We start from the raw sequence: 25,764 nt of genomic DNA on the forward strand, positions 1-25,764 counted from the left end.
CTCCCATTTTTTTTTTGTTACACAGTTATATTCCCTTCTTAAAAATTTTTTTGTCTTTTATTCATTTATCTACTGGGAATTTAGTATTGTTATTATTTTCTGGCCATGCCACATGGCATGCGGGATCTTAGTTCCCCCACCAGGGATCAAACCCGTGCCCTCTGCAGTGGAAGCATGGAGTCCTAACCACTTGACCGCCAGGGAATTCCTAGTATTATTTAATATAATAAGAATCTTTATCTCTTTATTTTCAGATGAACTTGCTTATTAAATTTTGGTTATTTTTTGGAGGTTGCCTGCACAAGTTTTATTTCTTATGTAAAGTTTTATTACTTACATACATTCTTGAATTCCTTTCTCTATTTTGTATTTTCTATTGAGGTGAAATTCACATAAAATAAAATTAACCATTTAAACCATTTTAGTATATAATTTAGTTTTTAAAGTTTTTACTAAATTCATAATATTGTACAATTGTCACCACTTTCTAATTCTAGAATATTTTCATTGCCCCCAAAAGATAACCCATACCACCCAATTTCCCCCTTCCTTTATCCCCTGGCACCCACTAATCTACTTTCTGACTCTGTGGATTTGCCTACTTGGACATTTTACATATATAAATGGAATCATCCAATATGTAGGAATTTGTGTCTGCATTTTTTAGCACAAAGTTTCCAGTGTTCATCCATGCTTAGTATAGATAAATATTTTATTCCTTTTAATTGGGGTATAATATCCCATTGTCTTTTCATCAGTTGATGGATATTTGGGTACTTTTCACTTTTTGGCTGTTATGAATATTGCTGCTATGAACTTTTGTGTATAGTTTTTTGAGTGTGGGCATATGTTTTCATTCTCTTGGGTATATATTTAGGAGTGGAATTGCTGGGTTATTTGGTAACTCTGTGTTTAACTTTTTGAATTACTACTAAAATGTTTTTCATACTAACTGTTCCATTTTACACTCCCACCAGCAATGTATGTGAGTTCCAATTTCTTTATATCCTTGCCAACCCTTATTTAAAAAAAAATATTATCATATCTATTCTAAAGAGTGTAAAATAGTATCTCATTGTGGTTTTGATTTATATTTTGCTCTAATGATTAATAATCTTGAGCATTTTTTCATGTGCTTCCTATTTGTGTACATTATTAGGATTGTATATCTAACTTCTTTTTTTAATCGAGGTATAGTTGACTTACAATGTTGTGCTGATTTCTGCTGCACAGCAAAGTGATTCAGTTATACATATATATACATTCTTTTTAAAAAATATTCTTTTCCATTATGGTCTATCATAGCATATTGAATATAATTCTCTGTGCTATACAGTAGGGCCTTGTTATTTATCCATTCTATATATTAAAACTTATATCTGCTACCCCCAACCTCCCACTCTATCCCTCCCCCAACTCCCCCCCCCTTGACAACCACCAGTCTGCTCTCTATGTCTGTGATTCTGTTTTTGTTTCATACATAGGTTCATTTATGTCATATTTTAGATTCCACATATAAGTGGTATCATGTGGTATTTGTCTTTCTCTTCCTGAGTTACTTAGTACGGTGATCTCTAGTTGCATGCATGTTGCTGCAAATGGCATGATTCTGTTTTTTTATGGCAAAGTAGTATTTCATTGTATATATGTACCACATCTTCTTTATCCATTCATCTGTCAGTGGACCTTTAGGTTGTTTCCATGTTTTGGCTATTCTGAATAGTGCTGCTATGAACATAGGGGTGCATGTATCTTTTTGAATTATAGTTTTGTCTGGATACATGCCCAAGAATAGGATTGCTGGATCATATGGTAATTCTATTTTAGTTTTCTGAGGAACCTCCATACTGTTTTCCACAGTGGCTACACCAACTTATATTCCTACCAACAGTGTAGGAGGGTTCCCTTTTCTCCACACCCTCTCCATCATTTGTTATTTGTAGACTTTTTAATGGTGGCCATTCTGACTGGTATGAGGTGGTACTGCATTATAGTTTTGATTTACATTTCTCTAGTAATTAGCGATGTTGAGCATCTTTTTTTTTTTTTTTTGCGGTATGCGGGCCTCTAACTGTTGTGGCCTCTCCCATTTCGGAGCACAGGCTCCGGACGCGCAGGCTCAGCAGCCATGGCTCACGGGCCTAGCTGCTCTGTGGCATGTGGGATCTTCCTGGACCGGGGCATGAACCCGTGTCCCCTGCATTGGCAGGCGGACTCCCAACCACTGCGCCACCAGGGAAGCCCGAGCATCTTTTCATGTGCCTGCTGGGCATCTGTATGTCTTCTTTGGAGAAATGTCTGTTTAGGTCTTCTGCCCATTTTTCAGTTGGGTTGTTTGTTTTTTTGTTGTTGAGTTGTTGTATATCTAAGTTCTTTTATAACCCATTTCAAATTGGGTTTGCCTTTTTACTGTGTAATTGTAAGAATTCTTTACATTATTAAAAGGGTATATATTTTATAAAAGGATTATTAATGCCTTTTCAGATATATGATTTGAAAATAATTGTCATCAGCTATGTGGGTTGTCTCTTCATTTTCTTGATGGTATCTTTTCATACACAGAAGTTTTGAATTCCAATGAAATCAGTTTTATCTATTTTCTTTCTTGCTTTTAAGTTTAGGAAATTTTTTATTAGAAATGGGGTATATATTTATTTTCTGCATTTTAAACTTTTAACTTTTTATAACCCTGTTTGTTGGATTACAGATACACTTATTATGTAACTTAATAGGATATGCTGTAATAATTTAGTTACATAAATATTTCCATGGGACTCTGTGAGCTCTTCTAGGTCCTGTTCTATGTTTTATTCATCTTAGTGTTTGTCATTTATACATTTATTCTGTTCTAAGCAGAAAATAGAATAATAAACAAAAGAACTACTGAAGGCTTCCAGAGACTAAGTGCTCAGGAAATATAGTTGATAAATTACTGGATTATTATTTTAAATGATGTAAAGCAAAATCTCATACTACCAGCATTTTCCTTGAATAGTACTTTTTTTGTTTTTAAATTTATTTTATTCAAGTATAGTTATTTTACAGTTTTGTGTTAATTTCTATTGTATAGCAAAGTGATTCAGTTATACATATATGCATATAGATGCATTCTTTTTCATATTCTTTTCTATTATGGTTTATCACAGTCCTTGAATTATACTTTTTAAAAAAACTTTAATTTTATATTGGAGTATAGTTTATTAACAATGTGTTAGTTTCAGGTGTACAGCAAAGTGATTCATGTATACATATATGCATATATATACATTCTTTTTCATATTCTTTTCCATTATGGTTTATCACAGTCTTTGAATTATACTTTGATTGTAGATAAGTGTACAGGTAGATTTTGTTACTCATGTTTTCATATCCTCAGTGAAATAAAGAAAATTCATTTTCTTTAATTCTTACTTTGAGTATGCATTCTTTCAGACCACTTACAGTGTAGATTATTTTCAGTTTGTTAAACTTTATATTTAATATATGACCTGGTAAGTTAGGATATTCTTAAAATTTTTATTTTGACAGTGAAAGCAAGTTGAATACATTGGTGCAGAAGCTTCATGACTTTCTGGCACACTCATCAGAAGAATCTGAAGAAACAAGTTCTCCTCCAAGACTTATGATGAACCAAAGCACAGGTAAATTAATAAAGGATGTGTAAAATCTTCTAGTCTATTTTCCTTTTATTTTTGAGCAGGTGCAGTTATTAAAGTCTTTAATAGCCCCCATGTATCTAGTAGTTAGATAATATCTGGTACTTGAGATTTTAATTCAGATAAGTAAAAAGTGTAAGGTTTTATGGTTATAGGTGCTTAGAGAAGCATATACTTAGGGTTTTGTGTGTAATGGAAATGTTTTACAGAGGTGGGTGATGAATGTTAACTGTTTAAAGTAGGTAGTATTAGAAGTTGTAGGAATAGTACAGAAATATATTATCCTAGAAGTTATTCATGTATTATGAGTTACATTTTTATGTTGTTTGATAACTTCTTTGAGTAGACTTGGTACATAATTTTCTTTTAAATAAAAAACATCTCCTCTCTACCTCCCTTTTTCCTTTTTAAAAGTATCTTTTATCATATATGATGATTACCATAATTTGTTTTGAGGTTTATAAGGGTAGCCACATATATAAGAGGTGAATACACACACACACACACACACACGTACTTGCACACAAACACAGTGTGTACAAAAAGGGTGAAGAGCGGTAGATCACAGTGAAAAGTTCAGCCATATGTGTAATTAGAGTACCAGAAGGAGAAAAGAGAGAATGGGTCAGAAGCTGAGTTTGATGAGATATTCACTGAGCATTTTCTTTTTTATGTTTAAAGATTTATTTATTATTTATTTATTTTATTTATTTTTGGCTGTGTCAGGATTTAGTTACGGTGTGCTGGCTCTTTCATTGTGGTGCTTGGGCGTCTTTCTAGTTGTGGCGTGAGGATTTTCTCTTCTCTAGTTGTGGCATGCAGACTCCAGGGCACGTGGGCTCTGTAGTTTGCGGCATGCAGGCTCTCTTGTTGAGGTGCGCAGGCTCTCTTGTTGAGATGTGCAAGCTCAGTAGTTGTGGCGCGTGGGCTTAGTTGCCCCGTGTCATGTGGGATCTTAGCTCCCTAACCAGGGATCAAACCTGCATCCCCTGCGTTGTAAGGCGGGTTCTTTACCACCAGACCACCAGGGAAGTCCCTCACTGAGCATTTTATAAAAGTGAAGAAGGACGTCAAGCTGTAGATTAATGAAACACTGTGAACCCCATGCAGGAGGATAAATAGAAAACTACAGCTATGAATATCATAATTAAACTCCTAAAGAACGAAAACAAAGAGAACAATCTTAGGAGCAGCCAGAGGAAAAATGTCTTTGCTTTTTGAATGTTGAATGTTTCTGAACAACAGTAACACTGATAGCTCATTTGACGACAGGAATGTTAGAAGCTGGATGATGAAGAAATGATTTATTTAAAGTGACAATTGAAAATAATTGCCAGCGTTGAAGTTTTCTCAGTGAAAACATCTTTGAAAAGTGAAGGTGGAATAAAGATAAAAAGTGAGAACTTGATGTCAGCACACCGACACTAGAGGAAATACTAAAGGGTTTTCTTAATGAGAAGGAAAATAATTTGAAATGGTGACACCAAAATACAGGAGGTTACAAATAACAATGGGAGGGATAAATAGGTGAATAAAATGAAATATGTACTTTTATCTAATCCACAGTCCATAGTCTTAATTCATAAATTGTCCCAACAGTGTTTTCATAGGTAACTTCCCCCCACAAGTCCAGGATCCAGTTGAAGATGCCACATTGTATATAGTTACTTGGTCTTTAGCCTTTTCAAATCTGAAACAAGCTGGAACCATAACATTTTTCAAATGTACAGATATATTATTTTGGTGGTTGTCCCTCAATGTGGATTTGTCTGATTAGTTATAATTAGATTGGGATTTTTAATTTTTGGCAGGATTGCCATGTAAGTGGTGTTATGTTCTTGTCCATGCATCATATCACAAGGCATGTGATGTAATCTCCCTGTTTATTGGTGATGTTAACTTAGGTTATTTGGTTATGGTTTTTTTTCTAGGTTAAGCCACTGTAAGGGTATGATTTATTCCTTTGTAACTAATAAATAATTTGTTGAAGATTACTTTGAAATTAACAGGTATTCTTTTCATCATCAGAAATTAACTTTTATGGTTTCTTACTGCAAATTACCACAAACTTGGCAGCTTAAAACAACCCATATTATTTATTTATTTATGGCTGCATTGGGTCTTCGTTGCTGCACATGGGCTTTCTCTAGTTGTGGCGAGTGGGGTCTCCTCTTCATTGTGGTGTGCAGGCTTCTCATTGCAGTGGCTTCCCTTGTTGCAGAGCACGGACTCTAGGACTCTAGGTGTGCGGGCTTCACTAGTTGTGGCATGTGGGCTCAGTAGTTGTGGCTTGCGGACTCTAGAGCTCAGGCTGAGTAGTTGTGGCACATGGGCTTAGTTGCTCTGAAACATGTGGGGTCTTCCTGGAGCAGGGATCAAACCCGCATCCCCCACATTGGCAGGTGGATTCTTAACCACTGTACCACCAGGGAAGTCCCAACCCAAATTTATTATCTCATAGTTCTGTAGGTTTGGAGTCCAGGTGGGTTTTGATGAGCTCTGCTCAGGGAATCACAAAGCCTAAGTCAAAGTGACAGTAAGACTGTGTTCCTTTCTGAAAGACTCTGTGGAAAAATCCATTTCCATGCTCATTCAGGTTGTTGGCAGAATTCAGTTCATTGTGGTTGTAGGCCTGAGGTCCCCATTTCTTGCTGACTGTTGGCCAGGATCCTCTCAGCTCCTTAATTTCCTCTCACATTGCCCCCTCCATCTACAAAGACAGCAAAAACACATTGTGTCTTCCTCATGCTTTGAATTTCGCTGACTTATCGTTTTGCTTGCTTCTCTGCACCTTCTGCACGAGCTGGAGTCATTTTTCTACTTTAAAGGTCTCATGTGATTAGATTAGACCCCCTCCTTCTCACCACTCCCCAGTGAGCTCCCATTTTTAAGGTCAACTGTGCCATTTTACATAGCAAAACCATGGGAGTGTTATTTCCTCACATTCACAGGTTCTGAAGATTCAGGGTCATGAAATCTTGGGGACCATTCCTAGAAATTCTGCCTACACCACATCCATTCACGATTCTTGGCTCAATGATATGTTACTATGATGGGTTCAAAATCATGATGTTCTGATCTATCATTCCTCCTATGTTTTAGATGACATATTACTATAAGGGACAACTTTATATTTCTACGCTTTGTATTCATTTGTTTATAATAGTATATACTAATTTTTTTCTTTTTCCATGAACATTTTCTTACTGTCATTATTTTAATATCCAGATTGTACCAGTATTGGCTAGTGGGAACCCCTTTTGTATGGCTCCTGCAGACCTTTTCACAAGTCTTCATCAACCTTGAGCACTTTCTTACTTTTTGCTCTCACTAGATGTTCATTATTTACTTTGCACTGTCCCTTCCCCAGCCCTGGAATCAGTTATTTCTCCAAGGAGTTCTGATTCATTTTAGTGGGATATGGTATTTAGAAAGCAATATCTGGGTGTATGATGTGCTCATTGCCACCAGGATGTCTGCCTCCAGGCCCTTTAGCAGAGAAAGCCAATATATGTGTTATGTTTTCATGCATTGATATTGATACTTTTAATTTTACTTTGGACTACAGACATCATTATAGTCTTCCTCTTTTTGTATTTTAACTTCTTACTGCAACAGAAAGAAAGGTGGCTCCATTATCCTCAGTTTATGTACTCAGTTGATCAGTCTTCATTGTATCTACATAGTTTAAAATTTGCAAACCAAACCATAACAATAAAGAAACCTAACTAATGTTAAATATTTGTTTAAAGTTCCTTTTGTTTTTAGAACGAAATCATGTTGTCACAGTTCTATATTCAGTAGTTAGTTGGAGAGTTCTGCTTCTGGTAGTGGCAGAGTAGCTCTGTATGGATAAACAGATATCTCTCACAGATACCAATTATTAATTCTGACCAAAATACTGAACACAATGATGTGAAGAAACTGAAGAGTGACACAAAGAAGACACAAACTGGAGTAGGGTCAGCCCATGGAAGAAAGAAGTGTTAATGGCTGAATTCCCAATTGTTAAGCCTTTTTTCCTTAGGAAATGTGCCAGTTAGCTCCATCAGTGGAATTTAAGACTTGGATAGCTCTGTCCTTCTGGATATACTGTTTGAGCTTGCAACCCCACTACTTCTGATAGCCTTCTTGTGACTAAGGTTGAACCAGCATAAAACTCAGCATTTCGTCCAAGGTGGTGGTGTAGGAAGACCCTGATCTCACCCCTTCCCACAGACACACTGAATCTACAGCTACGTAAAGAGCAATGCCTCTTGCAGAAGAACTGAGGTCTGATTAAACAGCTTTTCCACAACAGAGACAGAGTATTGATGGGAACCCCCCACTTCAGTGTGGTGTACTGCTGTGGCGAGGAATATCACTAAGGGGCCTGTGTACAGACCCGCCTCCCCTGGGGCACAGAGAAAAAAACAGTGATTTAAAGGGGACTTAGACTGTACATGAAGGAAATCCACTTACTAACCCTAGAGTGTCTGCTAAATGGGCAGGGAACTGCTGGAACTATCTCCAATGTTGAAGGTGCTAGAGAGCACCATTTTTTGTGTTCCTCCTTTACCTTGATAGCACAAGTGGGAACATAGTCCACATTCTCTAGGTGGCCTTCCAGGGCCACCTCAGCATACCTGTGGCCCACACAAGCTATAGGCGTCCTACTAAGGCAGCCTGAGTGTACAGTGCCCCAGGACCCCCTGGCCCATGACTTATTAGGCTCCAGCCGGTTTGCCAAAGCTGCCTGGCACACACAGACTACACAGGGGATGCTCTTAACTGAGGTTATGCCTTCAAGACCAGGAGAGGTACCTGTTTTGCCTGATGTATAGAAAGAAACACAAAGTCAAACAAAATGGGGACAGAGGAATATGTTCAAAGTGAAAGAACAAGATAAAATTGCAGAAAAAAATATTAATGAAATGGAGATAAGTAATTTACCTGATAATGAATTCAAAGAAATGGTCATAAAGATGCTTACCAAACTAGGGAGAAGAATGGAGGAACACAGTGAGAACTTCAACAAAGGGTTAGAATATATAAGAAAGAACCAGTCAGAACTGAAGAACACAATATTGGAAAATACAACAGAGGAAATTAACAGCAGATTAGTTGATACAGTAGAACACATCAGTGATTTGGAAGACAGAATAGTGGAAAGCACCCAATCAGAACAGAAAAAAAGAAAAATTAAAAAAAAATGAGAGTTAAAGGGACCTCTGGGACATCAGGAGTACAAACATTCTCATAATAGGGGTAGGGGTCTCAGATGGAGAAGAGAGAGAGAAAGAGACGAAAAATTTACTTAAAGAAATAATGTCTGAAAACTTACCTAGTCTGGGAGAGGAAACAGACATCTAGGTACAAGAATCACAGAGTCCCAAGCAAGGTGAACCCAAAGAGATCCACACCAAGACATGTAAATAAAATGGCAAAAGATAAAGAAATAATTTTATGGACAGCAGGAGAAAAACAACTAATCATATACAAGGAAAATCCCATAAAATTATTAGCTGATTTTTCAGCAGAAACTCTGCAAGCCAGAAGCGGGTGGCATGATATATTTAAAGTATTGAAAGTAATAAAACTTCCAACCAAAAATACTCTACCTGGCAAGGTTATCATTCAGAATTGAAGGAGAGATGGAGTTTCCCAGACAAGCAAAACCTAAAGGAGTTCAGCACCACTAAAATGGACTTACAAGAAATGTTAAAACATCTTCTTAGGTGGAAAAGACAAGGCAATAGCTAGAAATAAGAAAATATATGAAAGAAAAAAATCTCACTGGTAAAGGTAAATATATAGTAAATCAGCCACTTATAAAGCCAGTAGGGAGGTTAAAAGACAAAAAGTAGTAAAATCAACTATAACTACAATAAGTAGCTAAGGGATACACAGTATAAAGTTGTAAAATATTATGTCAGGAACAAAATGTTGGGGGGTAGTAAAAATGTAGTACTTTCAGAATATATTTGAACTTAAGCAACTATCAGCCTAAATTAAATTGATGTGTGTGTGTGTGTATGTGTGCGCACATATCAACCTAATGGTAACTGCAAACCCAAAACCTACAATAGATAAACAAAAAATAAAGGAGCCCAAACATAAAGAAAATCATCAAACTACAAGGGAAGAAACTTCCCTGGTGGTCCAGTGGTTAAGAATCTGCCTTCCAACGCAGGGGATGTGGGTTTGATCCCTGGTCAGGGAACTAAGATGCCACATGCCACGGGGCAACTAAGTCTGTGCACTGCAACTAGAGAGCCCATGCGCCACAACTAGAGAAAAGTCCAGGCGCCGCAGCTAAGACCCAAGGCAGCCAAAAAATAAATTAACAAAATATTAAAAAAAAAACTACAAGGGAAGAAACCAAGAGAAGAAAGGAATAGAGAATAACTACAAAAACAAGCAGAAAATAATTAAAATGGCAATAAGTACATCCTTATCAATAACCACTTTAAATATAAATTGACTAAATGCTCCAATCAAAATAGAGATGGCTGAATAGATTAATAAACAAGACCCATTTATATGCTGCCTACAAGAGACTCACTTCAGATCTAAAGAAAAACAGTGATACTGAAGGGATAGAAAAAGGTATTCAATGCAAAAGGAAATGAAAAGAAAGCTGGGGTACTAAACAAAATGCTACAAAACCAATGCATCAACAAAGAAATCAAAGAGGAAATTAAAAAATACCTTGAGACACATGAAAATGGAAACACAACTTTCCAAAATCTATGGGATGCAGCAAAAGCATTTCCAAGAGGGAAGATTATAGTGATACAGGCCAACTTCAAGAAAAAAGAAAAATCTCAAATTAAAAAAATGTAGCTTTACATTTAAAGGGACTAGAAAAAGAAGAACAAAACAAGCCCCGACTTAGTAAAAGGAAGGAAATAATAAAGGTCAGATTGGAAATAATGCAACTGATAGCTTGTCTTCTTCCTCTTAACAGGGTGTTTTGCAGAGTGAAAGTTTTAAATTTTGAGCAAGTCTAATTTATAGATTTCCTTTTGGGGATCATGCTTTTCTTACATACAAAGGAGCTAGAAAAAGAAGAACAAACAAACCCCAAAGTTAGTAGAAGGAAATAAACCATAAAGATCAGGGCAGAAAAAAATGAAATAAAGACTAAAAAATAATAGAAAAGATCAATGAAACTATGAGGTAGTTTATTTTTGGAAAATATAAACAAAATTGAAAAACCTTAAGTCAGACTCATCATGAAAAAAAGAGAGTCCAAATCAATAAAATGAGAAAGGAAAGAGGAAAAGTAACAACTTATACCACCTCAATGCAATGAATCCTAAGAGACTACTGTGCCAACAAATTGGACATCGAAGAAATGGATAAATTCCTAGAAACTTAAAATTTTCAAAACTGAATAATGGAGAAATACAAAATCTGAAGAGACTGATTAGTAATGAAATTCAATTAGTAATCAAAAAATTTCCAACAAACAAAAGTTGAAGAGCAGTTGGCTTTATAGGTAAATTCTATCAAACATTTAAATAAAAATTAATAGTCATCAGTATTGTAAGAACTTTGTATGGTGACAGATGATAAATAGACTTGTAGAGGTGGTCATTTTGTAAAGTATAAAATATTGAATCACTATGTTGTACACCTAAAACTAATGTATTAAGTTAATTATTCTTCAATTAAGAGTTGAATGGAAACCTGCATTCTTGATGAGGCATAAATGAATTTAGGGAGACCACAGTAGGTTTAGTAAAATGAGAGGGGAGATCCCACCTAGAAGAGAGCTACAGCTTGGGAGCTCCGGAACCTGCAAAAACTCTTGCCATAACTGGTTGAATCACAAGTGCAGCCCAGATTCTAGGTAGCCCAGTTAGGGCTAAAAGAACAGAATACAGCTTTCAGCTGCTTACACTAGAGGGTATATATTTTGGGGTTCGATTTCAGGTAAGTTGACCATCTGCTATTAACAAAAATATCAACTGTAACAGCATGCAGTATTTTCACTGTATCTTTAAAAATGTCCAGTACTCAATCTGAAATAAAAAGAGGAAATTGAGACTCATGTTCAAAAGGAAAGGCAAGCAGTAGAGACAATCCACATATGTCTCAAATGTTGAAATTAGCAAACAAGAATATTAAAGCAGCTATTGTAACTATGCTTTAGTATAATAAAGCAAATACATTTATGTTGAATGGACAGGTAAGAAATCTGAGTACAAACATAGAAAATGTAAAAAATAACCAATTTGAAGTTCTAGAACTGAAAAATAAATTTCTGAATAAAAAAAACATTGTACTTAACAGGAGATTAGAGATAGCTATAATAGTGTCAGTAAATTTGATGATAGTCTAATAGAAATTATCCAATCTGAATAGAAAACATTGAAAAATAAAAAGTGTGCAGAACACTTGCTCTTCAGATCCTTTCCCCAATAAATCTGTGTAGTTATCAACCTAGTACATGTAAACAATAGGAATGTTTAATGATAGAGAAAAAAATGTTGATAGAAACTCAGTTGGCCCAGTGTTTTGTAATTAGCCATATAATAATCTTGCACATACTTTGATACATTTTTACCTTACTTCATTTTTGTGGTGCTATTTTATTTTTATTATAATATTTTTATTATTTTTTTTATCACAGCTTACCCTTCTCCCTCCCCATATCCTCAAGTCCATGCTCTAGTAGGTCTGTGTTTTATTCCCATCCTACCCCTAGTCTCTTCATGACATTTTTTTTTTCCTTAGATTCCGTATATATGTGTTAGCATACGGTATTTGTTTTTCTCCTTCTGACTTACTTCACTCTGTATGACAGACTCCAGGTCTATCCACCTCATTACAAATAACTCAGTTTCATTTCCTTTTATGGCTGAGTAGTATTCCATTGTATATATGTGCCACCTCTTCTTTATCCATTCATCTCTTGATGGACACTTAGGTTGCTTCCATGTCCTGGCTATTGTAAATAGAGCTGCAATGAACATTTTGGTACATGACTCTTTTTGAATTATGGTTTTCTCAGGGTATATGCCCAGTAGTGGGATTGCGGGGTCGTATGGTAGTTCTATTTGTAGTTTATCAAGAAACCTCCATACTGTTCTCCATAGTGGCTGTATCAATTTACATTCCCACCAGCAGTGCAAGAGGGTTCCCTTTTCTCCACACCCTCTCCAGCATTTATTGTTTGTAGATTTTTTGATGATTGCCATTCTGACCGGTGTGAGATGGTATCTCATTGTAGTTTTGATTTGCATTTCTCTCATGATTAATGATGTTGAGCATTCTTTCATGTGTTTGTTGGCAATCTGTATATCTTCTTTGGAGAAATGTCTATTTAGGTCTTCTGCCCATTTTTGGATTGGGTTGTTTGTTTTTTTGTTATTGAGCTGCATGAATTGCTTATAAATTTTGGATATTAATCCTTTGTCAGTTGCTTCATTTGCAACTATTTTCTCCCATTCTGAGGGTTGTCTTTTGGTCTTGTTTATGGTATCCTTTGCTGTGCAAAAGCTTTTAAGTTTCATTAGGTCCCATTTGTTTATTTTTGTTTTTATTTCCATTTCTCTAGGAGGTGGGTCAAAAAGGGTCTTGCTGTGATTTATGTCATAGAGTGTTCTGCCTATGTTTTCCTCTAAAAATTTGATAGTATTTGGCCTTACATTTAGGTCTTTAACCCATTTTGAGTTTGTTTTTGTGTATGGTGTTAGTGTTCTAATTTCATACTTCTACATGTACCTGTCCAGTTTTCGCAGCACCATTTATTGAAGAGGCTGTCTTTTCTCCACTGTTTATTCTTGTCTCCTTTATCAAAGGTAAGGTGATCATATGTGTGAGGGTTTATCTCTGGGCTTTCTATCCTGTTCCATTGATCTAGATTTCTGTTCTAGTGCCAGTACCATACTGTCTTGATTACTGTAGCTTTGTAGTATAGTCTGAAGTCAGGGAGTCTGATTCCTCCAGCTCCATTTTTCATTCCCCAGTTTGCTTTGGCTATTTGGGGTCTTTTGTGTTTCCATACAAATTGTGATTTTTTTTTTCTAGTTTTGTAACAGATGGCAGTAGTAGTTTGATAGGGATTGCATTGAATCTATACATTGCTTTGGGTAAGAGATATACATGATATACCTCTCCATCTATTTGTATCATCTTTAATTTCTTTCATCAGTGTCTTATAATTTTCTGCATACAGGTCTTTTTTCTCCTTAGGTAGGTTTATTCCTAGATATTTTATTCTTTTTGTTGCAGTGGTAAATGGGAGTCTTATTTCACTTTAAGATTTTTCATCATTAGTGTATAAGAATGCCAGAGATTTCTGTGCATTAATTTTGTACCCTACTACTTTACCAAATTCATTGATAAGCTCTAGTAGTTTTCTAGTAGCATCCTTAGGATTCTCTATGTATAGTTTCATGTCATCTGCAAACAGAGACAGCTTTACTTCTTCTTTTCCTATTTGGATTCCTTTTATTTCTTTTTCTTCTCTGATTGCTGTGGCTAGAACCTCCAAAACTAGGTTGAATAAGAGTGGTGAGAGTGGGCCACCTTGTCTTGTTCCTGATCTTAGTGGAAATGGTTTGAGTTTTTCAACATTGAGAATGATGCTGGCTGTGGGTTTGTCGTATATGGCCTTTATTACGTTGAGGAACGTTTCCTCTATGCCTACTTTCTGCAGGGTTTTTATCATAAATGGGTGTTGAATTTTGTCAAAAGCTTTCTCTGCATCTATTGAGATGATCATACGGTTTTTCTCCTTCAGTTTGTTGATATGGTGTATCACGTTGATTGATTTGTGTATATTGAAGAATCCTTGCATTCCTGGAATAAACCCCACTTGGTGATGGTGTATGATCCTTTTAATGTACTGTTGGATTCTGTTTGCTAGTATTTTGTTGAGGATTTTTGCATCTATATTAATCAGTGGTATTGGCCTGTAGTTTTCTTTCTTTGTGACGTCTTTGTCTGGTTTTGTTATCAGGGTGATGGTGGCCTCATAGAATGAGTTTGGGAGTGTTCCTCCCTCTGCTATCTTTTGGAAGAGTTTGAGAAGGATAGGTGTTAGCTCTTCTCTGAATGTTTGATAGAATTCGCCTGTGAAGCCATCTGGTCCTGGGCTTTTGTTTTTTTGAAGATTTTTAATCACAGTTTCAGTATCAGTGCTTGTGATTGGTCTGTCCATATTTTCTATTTCTTCCTGGTTCAGTCTTGGCAGATTGTGCATTTCTTAGAATTTGTCCATTTCTTCCAGGTTGTCCTTTTTATTGGCATAGAGTTGCTTGTAGTAATCTCTCATAATGTTTTGTATTTCTGCAGTGTCGGTTGTTACTTCTCCTTTTTCATTTCTAATTCTATTGATTTGAGTCTTCTCCCTTTTCTTCTTAATGAGTCTGGCTAATGGTTTATTAATTTTGTTTATCTTCTCAAAGAACCAGCTTTTAGTTTTATTGATCTTTGCTATCGTTTCCTTTATTTCTTTTTCATTTATTTCTGATCTGATCTTTATGATTTCTTTCCTTCTGCTAAATGTTTTGTTCTGCTTTCTCTAATTGCTTTAGGTGCAAGGTTAGGTTGTTTATTTCAGATGTTTCCTGTTTCTTTAGGTAGGATTGTATTGCTATAAACTTCCCTCTTAGAATTGCTTTTGCTGTATCCCATAGGTTTGGGTTCATCGCGTCTCCATTGTCATTTGTTTCCAGGTATTTTTTGATTTTGTCTTTGATATTTTTCAGTGATTACTTCGTTATTAAGTAGTGTATTATTTAGCCTCCATGTGTTTGTAGTTTTTACAGATCTTTTCTTATAATTGATATCTAGTCTCATAGCTTTGTGGTTGGAAAAGATACTTGTTACGATTTCAATTTTCTTAAATTTACCAAGGCTAGATTTGTGACTCAATATATGAACTTTCCTGGAGAATGTTCCATGAGCACTTGAGAAAAATGTGTATTCTGTTGTTTTTGGATGGAATGTCGTATAAATATCAATTAAGTCCATCTTGTGTAATGTATCATTTAAAGCTTGTGTTTCCTTATTTATTTTCATTTTGGATGATCTGTCCATTGGTGAAAGTGGGGTGTTAAAGTCCCCTTCTATGATTGCATTACTGTCGATTTCCCCTTTTATGGCTGTTAGTATTTGCCTTATGTATTGAGGTGCTCCTATGTTGGGTGCATAAATATTTACAATTGTTATATCTTCTTCATGGATGGATCCCTTGATCATTATGTAGTGTCCTTCTTTGTGTCTTGTAATAGTTTTTATTTTAAAGTCTATTTTGTCTGATATGGGTATTGCTACTTCCATTTGCATGGAATATCTTTTTCCATCCCCTCACTTTCAGTCTGTATGTATCCCTAAGTCTGAAGTGGGTCTCTTGTAGACAGCATATATATGGGTCTTGTTTTTGTATCCATTCAGCCAGTCTGTATATTTTGGTGGGAGCATTTAATCCATTTACATTTAAGGTAATTATCAATATGTATGTTCCTATTACGACTTATTAATTGTTTCAGATTTGTTCTTGTAGGTCTTTTCCTTCTCTTGTGTTTCTTGCATAAAGAAGTTCCTTTAGCATTTGTTGTAAAGCTGGTTTGGTTGTGCTGAACTCTCTCAGCTTTTGCTTGTCTGTGAAGGTTTTAATTTCTCCATCAAATCTGAATGAGATCCTTGCTGGGTAGAGTAATCTTGGTTGTAGGTTTTTCTCTTTCTTCACTTTAAATATGTCCTGCCATTCCCTTCTGACTTGCAGAGTTTCTGCTGAAAGATCAGCTGTTACCCTTATGGGGATTCCCTTGTGTGTTATTTGTTGTTTTTCCCTTGCTGTTTTTAATATTTTTTCTTTGTATTTAATTTTTGACAGTTTGATTAATATGTGTCTTGGCGTGTTTCTCCTTGGATTTATCCTGTATGGGACTCTCTGTGCTTCCTGGACTTGATTAACTATTTCCTTTCCCTTATTAGGTAAGTTTTCAACTATAATGTCTTCATATATTTTCTCAGTCCCTTTCTTTTTCTCTTCTTCTTCTGGGAACCCTATAATTCGAATGTTGGTGCATTTAATGTTGTCCCAGAGGTCTCTGAGACTGTCCTCAGTTCTTTTCATTCTTTTTTCTTTATTCTGCTCTGCAGTAGTTATTTCCACTATTTTATCTTCCAGGTCACTTATCCGTTCTTCTGCTTCAGTTTTTCTGCTATTGATCCCATCTAGAGTATTTGTAGTTTCATTTTTTGTGTTGCTCATCGTTGCTTGCTTCCTCTTTATTTCTTCTAAGTCCTCATTAATTGTTTATTGCAATTTGTCTATTCTATTTCCAAGATTTTGGATTATCTTTCCTATCATTCTGAATTCTTTTTCAAGTAGACTGCCTATTTCCTCTTCATTTTTTGGTCTGGTGGGTTTTTACCTTGCTTCTTCATGTGTTGTGTGTTTTTCTGTCTTTTCATTTTCCGTACTATGTTTGGCATCTCCTTGTTGCAGTCTGCAAGTTCGTAGTTCCCGTTGTTTTTGGTGTCTGGTCCCCAGTGGCTAAGATTGGTTCAGTGGGTTGAGTAGGTTTCCTGGTTGTGGGGACTACTGCCTGTGTTCTGGGGGATGACGTTGGATCTTGTCTTTTTGGTGGGCAGGTCCACGTCTGGTGTTGTGTTTTGGGGTGTCTGTAGCCTTAGTATGATTTCAGGCAGTGTCACTGCTAATGGATGGGGCTGTAGTCCTGTCTTGCTAGTTGTTGGGCATAGGGTGTCCAGCACTGTAACTTGCTGGTTGTTGAGTGAAACTGGGTCCTGGTGTTGAGATGGAGATGTCTGGGATATTTTCCCTGTTTGATATTACATGGAGCTGGGAGGTCTCTTTTGGACCAGTGTCCTGAAGTTGGTTCTCCCACCTCAGAGACACAGCCCTGATGCCTGGCTGGAGCACCAAGAGCCTTTAATCCACATGGGTGAGAAGAAAATGGAGAAAAAATTGAAAGGAAAGGAAGGAAGAAAGGAAGGAAGGAAGGAATGCTGAAAGGGAGAATGGAAGGGTGGAAGGAAGAGAGGAAGAAAGTAAGGAAGAAAGAAAGAAAGAAAAAAAGAAGGTAAAATAAAGTAGGATAAAGTAAAGTTAGTAAAATAAAAAACAATTATTAAGAAGAAAAATTTTAAAAAGTAATAAAAATAAAAACGGGTCAGTCAGAACCCTAGGACAAATGGTTTAAGCAAAGCTAAACAGACAAAATCTCACACAGCAGCACACAACATACACACTCACAAAAAAAGAAAAAGGGGAAAATAATAATATATCTTGCTCCCGAAGTCCACCTCCTCAACTTGGGATGAGTCACTATCTATTCAGATGCAGGGCAGTTGAAATTGATTGTGGAGATTTAATCTGCTGCTTCTCAGGCTGCTCGGAGAGACCTCCTCCTCTCTTCTTTGTTTGAAGAGCTCCCGGGGTTCAGCTTTATACTTGGCCCTGCCTCTGTGTGTAGTTCGCCTAAGGGCGTCTGCTCTTTGCTCAAAGAGGATGGGGTTAAGGGAGCAGCTGATTCGGGGGCTCTGGCTCACTCAGTTCCGGGGGTGAGGGAGGGATTCTGATGTGGGGCTAGCCTGTGGCAGCAGAGGCCAGCATGACTTTGCACCAGCCTGAGGCACGCCGTGCCTTCTCCTGGGAAAGTTGTCCCTGGATCTCAGGATCCTGGCGGTGGCGGGCTCTACAGCCTTCCGAGAGGGAAGGTGTGGAGAGTGACCTGTACTCGCACACAGGCTTCTTGGTGGCAGCAGCAGCGGCCTTAGCGTCTCATACCCATCTCTGGTGTCCCTGCTGATAGCCGTGGCTCGCACCCGTTTCTGGAGCTTCTTTATGTGGTGCGCTTAATCCCCTCTCCTCTCGCACCAGGAGACAAAGAGGCAAGAAAATGTCTCGTCTCTTTGGCAGCTCCGCACCCGCCTCTGGAGCTCCTTTGCCTCTGGAGCTCCTTTACGTGGCGTGCTTAATCCCTTCTCCTCACGCCCCAGGAGACAAAGAGGCAAGAAAATGTCTCTTGCTTCTTTGCCAGCTCCAGACTTCTCCTGGACTCCCCCCTGGCTAGCTGTGGTGCAGTAACCCCTTCAGTCTGTGTTCACGCCGCCAGTCCTCTCCCTGGGATCCGACTGAAGCTCAAGCCTCAGCTCCTAGCACACACCCCCCTCGCCTGTCCCAGCGGGTGAGCAGACAAGGCTCTTGGGCTGGTGAGTGCTGCTCGGCACCGATCCCCTGCGGGAATCTCTCTGCTTTGCCCTCTGCACCCTGTTACTGCGCTGTCTTCCGTGGCTCTGAAGCTCCCCCCTCTGCCACCTGCAGTCTCTGCCCATGAAGGGGCTTCTAGTGTGTGGGAACCTTTCCTCCTTCACAGCTCCCTACTACTGGTGCAAGTCCCGTCCCTATTCTTTTGTCTCTGTTTTTTCTTTTTTCTTTTGCCCTACACACGTATGTGGGGTGTTCCTTGCCTTTTGGAAGGTCTGAGGTCTTCTGCCAGTGTTCATTGGGTGTTTTATAGGAGGAGTTCAACATGTAGATGTATTTCTGATGTATCTGTGGGGAGGAAGGAGATCTCCGCGTCTTAGTCTTCCGCCATCTTCTCTCCTCCCTCTGTGGTGCTATTTTAAATTCCCTCGTTTTTAAATTTCAGATTCCAGTTGTTCACTACAGGAATTCAGTTATGTTTTTTATGTCTACCTTGTATCCTGTGAACTTGCTCTAGGTAGCTTCTTTTTCATCTTTTAGATTTATTGGCATTTTCTACCTAATCTGGTTGTCTGCAAATATGGTCACATTTGTTTCTTCCGTTCCATCTCTTTGTCTTTTATTTCCTTTTCTTGCCTCATTATGCTGGGTAGGACTTTCTGTATTTTCCATTATTACGTTGAAGAAGAGTGATGATAGCAGACATCTTGATGTTTCTGATGTTAGTGGGAAAGCGTTCAACTCTTTCACCATTAAGTATGATGGTTACTGTATAAGATTTTTGTAAATATTCTGTCAAGTTGAGGAAGTTCCCCTCCCCTAGTTTTCTGAGTTTTTTTCCTAAAGTGGTAACACACACACAGCTCTTATACACTTCTCCCAGTTTCTCACGATAGCAACATTCTACAGAAATACTACATATTGTCAGTGAACCACGTTATTGATATCTACCAATCTGATTTAGATTTCCTCAGTTTTACATGTACTTTTGTGTTTTTGTTAAGTTCTATACAGTTTGATTACCTTGAGTTGATTCATGTATCCACCACCACAGTCAACATGCAGATTCCTCTTCTTGCCCTTTTATAATCATGCTCAGCTCCCTACCCCTACTCCTACCTGTGCCTAACACCTGGAAATCACTAATTTGTCCTCCATTTATAAATTGTTTTTCATTTTAAACATGTTCTATAAATGGAATCCTATAGTATATGACATTTGGGGATTGGGTTTTTTCACTGTAGCATAATTCCCTTGGGATTCAGCCAGGTCGTTGCATGTATCAATAGTTCTCTCCTTTTTATTGCAATGTGTAATTTTCTATGGTATGGATGTACCGCATTTTAACCATTTACCTGTTAAGGGACATCTGGGATGATCCCAGATTTGGGCTGTTACAAATAAAGCTGCTGGTAAACATTAGTGTACAGGTTTTTGTGTCAAACAGAAGTTTTCATTTCTCTGAGATAAATACCCAAGAGTGCAGTTGGTGCGTCATAGGATGGTTGCATGTTTTTTTTTTCAAGGACACTCCTAAATTTGTTTTCCAGAGTGGCTATACCAATTTATATTCTCACAGCAACGTAAGAAGGATTAATTTCTCTGCATCCTCTCCAGCTTTTGGTTTTACCACTATTTTAAAAAAAAATTTAGACATTCTGATAGGTATCTAGTGATATCTCAGTGTGTTTTAATTTGCATTTCCCTAATGACTACTAAAACTTTTAACACCACTATTGAGATATAATTTACTTACCATACAATTCACCAGTTTAAAGTGTACAATTTAGTAGTTTTTAGTATGTTCACAAATACATGCAGCCGTCACCACAGTAAATTTTATAACGTTATTATCACCTTAAAAAGAAACTCTGTACTCTTTAGATATCCACCTCTACCCCCAGCCTTAAGCATCCACTAATCTACTTTCTTGTCTTTATAGATTTCCCTATTTCAGACTTTCTTATGAATGGCATTCTATTACATGTGGTTCTTTGTGATTGGCTTCTTTCACTTAGTATGTGTTCAAGGTGTATTTATATTGTAGTGCATATTAGTACTTTGTTTCTTTTTATGACCAAATAACATTCCTTTATATGGTTATACCACATTTGTTTGATTTGTTGATGGACAATAACATCTTGTTTCTACCTTTTGGCTATTATGAATAATGCTACTATAAACATTTGTGAACAAGTTTGTGTGTGGCCATATATTTTCATTTCTCTTGGTTATATACCTAGGAGTGGAATTGTTGAGTTATATGGTAACTCTGTTAAATCCTTTGAGGAAATATCAAACTGTTTCCCAAAGTGGCTACACCATTGCACTTTCCTCCCCACAGTGTATGAGGATTCTGATTTTTTTTCTGCATCCTTGCCAACAGTAATTGTTATCTGACTTTAATTTTATCTATCCTAGTACATGTGAAGTTGTGTCTTATTATGGTTTTGGTTTTCATTTTGCCTAATGGTTAATGATGTTGAGCATCTCTTCATGTGCTTATTGGTAGTTTGTGTATGAATTATCTATTTAGATCCTTTGCTCATTTTTAATTGGGTGTTTGTTTTTTTATCATTGATTTGTAAGAATTCTTTATATATTCTAGACTTTTATTATGATAAAATATACATAATATAAAATTTACTATTTTAACCAATTTTAAGTATACAGTTCTATGGCATTAAGTACATTCACACTGTTATGTAACCATCACTACCATCCATCTCCAGAACTTTTTCGTCTTCTCTACCTGAAACTCTGTACCCATTAAAATCACTAACTTCCCAATCCCCTTTACCCCCAGTCCCTGGCAACCACTATTCTACGTTTTTTCTCTGTGAATATGACTACTTTAGGAACCTCATATAAGTGGGGTCATACAGTATTTGTCCTTTTGTGTCTCACTTATTTTACTTGGCATAATGTCTTCAAGGTTAATCAGTGTTATAGCATGTATCAAAATTTTCTTCCCTTTTAAGGCTGAATAGTGTTCTGTTGTGTATGTTTCTTTAATTTTCTTGATGATGTCCTTTGAAGCACAAATGTTTTTAGTTTTGATAAAGTCCAGCATATCTATTTTTATTCTTGTTGCTCATACTTATGGTGTTATGTCTAAGGATCTATTTCTAAATCTGGGGTCACAAAGATTTACCCCAATATTTTCTTCAAAGAGTTTTATAGTTTAGGCTCTTAATGATGCATTTAGAGTCAATTTTTGTATGTGGCGTAAGGCAGGTCTCCAACTTAACTTTTTGCATGTGGATACACAGTTGTGCCATACTGTTTGTTGAAAAGACTGTTCTCTCCCTTTTGAATGGTCTTGGCATGCTGTTGGAAATCAGTTGACCATAGATATATGGGTTTATTTCTGAATTTTCATTTCTTTTCGACTGAGTTTTATGTCTGTTCTTTTGCCTGTAGTACACTGTACTGATTATACTTGTTTTACACTAAGTTTTAAAATCTTGAAGTGCGAGTCTTCCTATTTTGTTTTTCCTTTTGAAGGTAGTTTTGACTATTCTGGGTCCATTTTAATTCTACATGAATTTTAGAATGAGCTTGTCAATTTCTACAAAGAAGTCAAGTGAGATTCTGACAGGGATTGCCTTTTTTAAAAAATTGTAGATCAATTTGCGGAGTATTGCCATCTTAATGTTGTCTTCTATTTCATGACCATGCAGTGTTTTACCATTGATTTAAGTCTTTAATTTCTTTCAATGATGTTTTGTAGTTTTCAGAGTATAAGTTTTTAACTTCTCTTGTTAAATTTTTTTTTTTTTTTTTTTTTTTTTTTTTTTTGTGGTACGCGGGCCTCTCACTGTCGTGGCCTCTCCCGTTGCGGAGCACAGGCTCCGGACACGCAGGCTCAGCGGCCATGGCTCACGGGCGCAGTCGCTCCGCGGCATGTGCGATCTTCCCGGACCGGGGCACGAACCCGTGTCCCCTGCATCGGCAGGCGGACTCTCAACCACTGCGCCACCAGGGAAGCCCTCTCTTGTTAAATTTATTCCTAAGCATTTTATTCTTTTTGATGCTATTATAAGTGGATTGTTTTCTTTATTTTCAGATCATTCTTTGCAAGTGTACAGAAATACAGTTGGCTTTTGTATATTGTTCTCACATCCTTCAACCTTTCCGAACTCATTTACTAGTTCTAATATTTTTAATGGATTTATTGGGACTTTCTCTATTCAAGATAATGTCTCCAAAGACAGTTTTACTTCTTCCTTTTCAGTCTGGCTGCCTTTTATTTCTTTTATCTTGCTTACTTGCTCTGGCTAGAATCTCCATTACAATGTTAAATGGAAGAGGCAGGAGAGGATTTCCTTCTCTTATTCTGATCTTAGAGTGAAAGCATTCAGTCTTTTACCATTAAGTATGATGTTACCTGTGGGTGTTTTGTAGCTTGTTGTGGAAGTTCCCTTTATTAAGAGTTTTTAAAAATAAATTATATTCTTTAGAGCAGTTTTAGGTACACAGAAAAATTGAGTGGAAAGTACAGAAATTTCCTATTATGCATCCACACACATGCATAGCCTCCCCCACTGTAAACATCCTGCACCACAGTTGTACTTCTGTTACAGTTGATGAACCTACAGTGACAAGTCATTATCATCTAAAACCCATAGTTTGCATTGAATTTCACTCTTGATGTTGTACATTCTAGGGATTTTGACAAATGTATAATGACATCTATCTATCATTATAGTATCATACAGTTTAGTTTCACTGTGAAACCGTACACCTCAGATTGGGACTTGAACCCAGTCCCGCCTCAGATGGGACTTGAACCTGCAACCTCTGGCTTAGGAGGAGACTCAAACCCTCCCAAGCTGAAACCGCACACCTGGTCTCAGGACTCAATGAAGCTCAGATTTTTATGTCTCAGCACAGAAGGAATTCAGAGAGAGGCAAAGTGATAGGCAAGAAGTAGATTTATTACTGTAAGATGCATGTGAAGTATACAAGCAGGCAGGCAAGAGGGCTCTGCCCTGAGAACTAAGTTGGCTACATTTTTCAATCAAAGGAAAAGTGGGAAAGGAGAGAAGACCACCTTCTTCTTCTTCCTTTGTAAAGATGTTGCAGGAAAATGGGGTGCAAAAGGATGGTCATGTTACAGGTCTTGGGTGAGTTCCTGGGATGTGCTGCCAAGTGAAGGTCCCTGGCTTCGTGCAGGAAAGAATTCAAGAGCGAGCCACAGTGAAGTGAAAGTAGGTTTATTGAGAGAGATACACATTCCGTAGGCTGAAAGCGGTTCATCTCAGAAGGTGAGAGAGCAGCCCTGGGAGCTACACACTCCATAAGGTGTGGGCCACCTCAGAAGTAGAGAGGCCCTGGGGTGTAGGGGTGTTTATTTTTTATGGGCTTGGTAATTTCATAGGCTAATGAGTAAGAGGATTATTCCAACTATTTTGGGGACGGGGTGGGGATTTCCAGGAATTGAGTTACTGCCTACTTTTTGGCCTTTTATGGTTAGCCTAGGAACTGTCATGGTGCCTTGTGGGTGTGTCATTTAGCATGCTAATGCATTACAGTGAGTGTGTAACGAGGCTCAAGGTCTACTGGAAGTCGAATCTTCCACCGTCTTGGGCCTACTTGGTTCTAACCAGTTTTTGTCGTATCCTCAATGGCTGTCATTCTTTTAATGGTTGTTCCCTGCCACCCTCCCTCCTGTCTCAAGTGCACTAAAAATCCTCTGTTCCACCTATCCATCCTTCCCCCTGTCCCCGCCCCCAAATCTCTGGCAACCGTTGATCTTTTTACTGTCTCCATAGTTTTGTCTTTTCCAGAACGTCATATAGTTGGAATCGTACAGTATGTAACCTTTTCAGATTGGCTTTTTTCACATAGTAATATACAATACATTTTAAGTTCCTTCATGTCTTCTAATGGCTTGGTAGCTCATTTCTTTTTAGAGCTGAATATTATTCCATTGATTGGATGTAACACAGTTAGTTTATCCAGTTCACCTTTTGAAGGACATCTTGGTTGCTTCCAAGTTTTGACAATTATGGGAAAAAAGCTACTTATGAAGGTGTTTATATAAATAAAAATATTTAAAACCATCTGTGTGCAGTTTTTTGAGTGGACTTTATTTTCAGCTTATTTGGGTAAATATCAAGGAGTGTGATTGCTGGATCATGTGGTAAGAGTTTGGTTAATTTTGTAAGATATTGCCAAAAGTAGCTGGACCATTTTGCATTTTTTTGAGCGGTGAATGAGAGTTCCTGTTTCTCCACATCCTTACCAGCATTTTGTGTTGTCAGTGTTCTGCATTTTGTCTGTTGTAATAGGTATATAGTGTTATCTTATTTTTTTAATTTCCAATTCCCTAATGACATATGATGTGGAGCATCTTTTCATATGCTCATTTTTCATTTGCATATCTTCTTTGGTAAAATGTCTTCAGATCTTTTGCCTGCTTTTAATCATGTTTATATTATTGTTGAGTTTGGGGTTTTTAATTTATTTTAGATAATAGTTCTTTATTAGATATGTCTTTTGCAAGTATTTTCTCACAGTCTGTAGCAGAAGGACATGTCTTTCATTCTTTTGAAGTTTGCTAGTATTTTATTAAGGACTTTTACATCTGTATTCATAAGTGATGTTGGTCTTTTTGTGGTATCTTTTCTGGTTTGGTACGATACTGGTCTCATTGAATGAGTTGGGATATGTTCCCTCCTTTTTTACTAGAAGAGTTTGTGAAAAATTGGTGTTAATGCTTTTTTATTTTTGAATGTTTGGTGTAATTTGGTGGTGAAACCATCTGGACCTTTGCTTTTCTTTGTGGGTAGTTTTTTGATTACCAATTCAGTCTTTTCAGTTATAGGTCTATTCACATTGTCTCTTTATTCTTGTGTCAGCTTTAGTAGTTTGTGTGTGTTTAGGAATTTGTCCATTTCATTTAGGTTATCTAATTTGTTGGCA

General features: G+C 37.1%; 1 protein-coding gene across 22 annotated transcripts in view; it reads left to right on the top strand.

The window, feature by feature from the left end:
• ATRX (ATRX chromatin remodeler) overlaps positions 1-25,764 on the top strand; it is a 253,199-nt gene that overhangs the window by 54,884 nt on the left and 172,551 nt on the right. For 9 of the 22 annotated variants that reach the window (XR_010838695.1, XM_059050734.2, XM_059050736.2 and 6 more), the window contains exon 2: positions 3,529-3,641. The exons of 4 other annotated variants lie outside the window; for them this stretch is intronic. Coding sequence is in view for 8 of the 18 variants with exons in the window: in XM_059050734.2 (XP_058906717.1) it covers positions 3,529-3,641 (113 nt within the window). In the remaining 10 variants the exon portion in view is untranslated. Of the gene's footprint in view, positions 1-3,528; positions 3,642-16,491; positions 16,593-18,667; positions 18,840-25,764 lie in introns of those variants that run through there. 9 more of the 22 variants (XM_067023710.1, XM_067023717.1, XM_067023713.1 and 6 more) reach the window with 2 other exon arrangements.

The sequence above is a fragment of the Kogia breviceps genome, chromosome X (assembly GCF_026419965.1).
Source record: "Kogia breviceps isolate mKogBre1 chromosome X, mKogBre1 haplotype 1, whole genome shotgun sequence".
Taxonomy (NCBI): Eukaryota; Metazoa; Chordata; class Mammalia; order Artiodactyla; family Physeteridae; genus Kogia; species Kogia breviceps.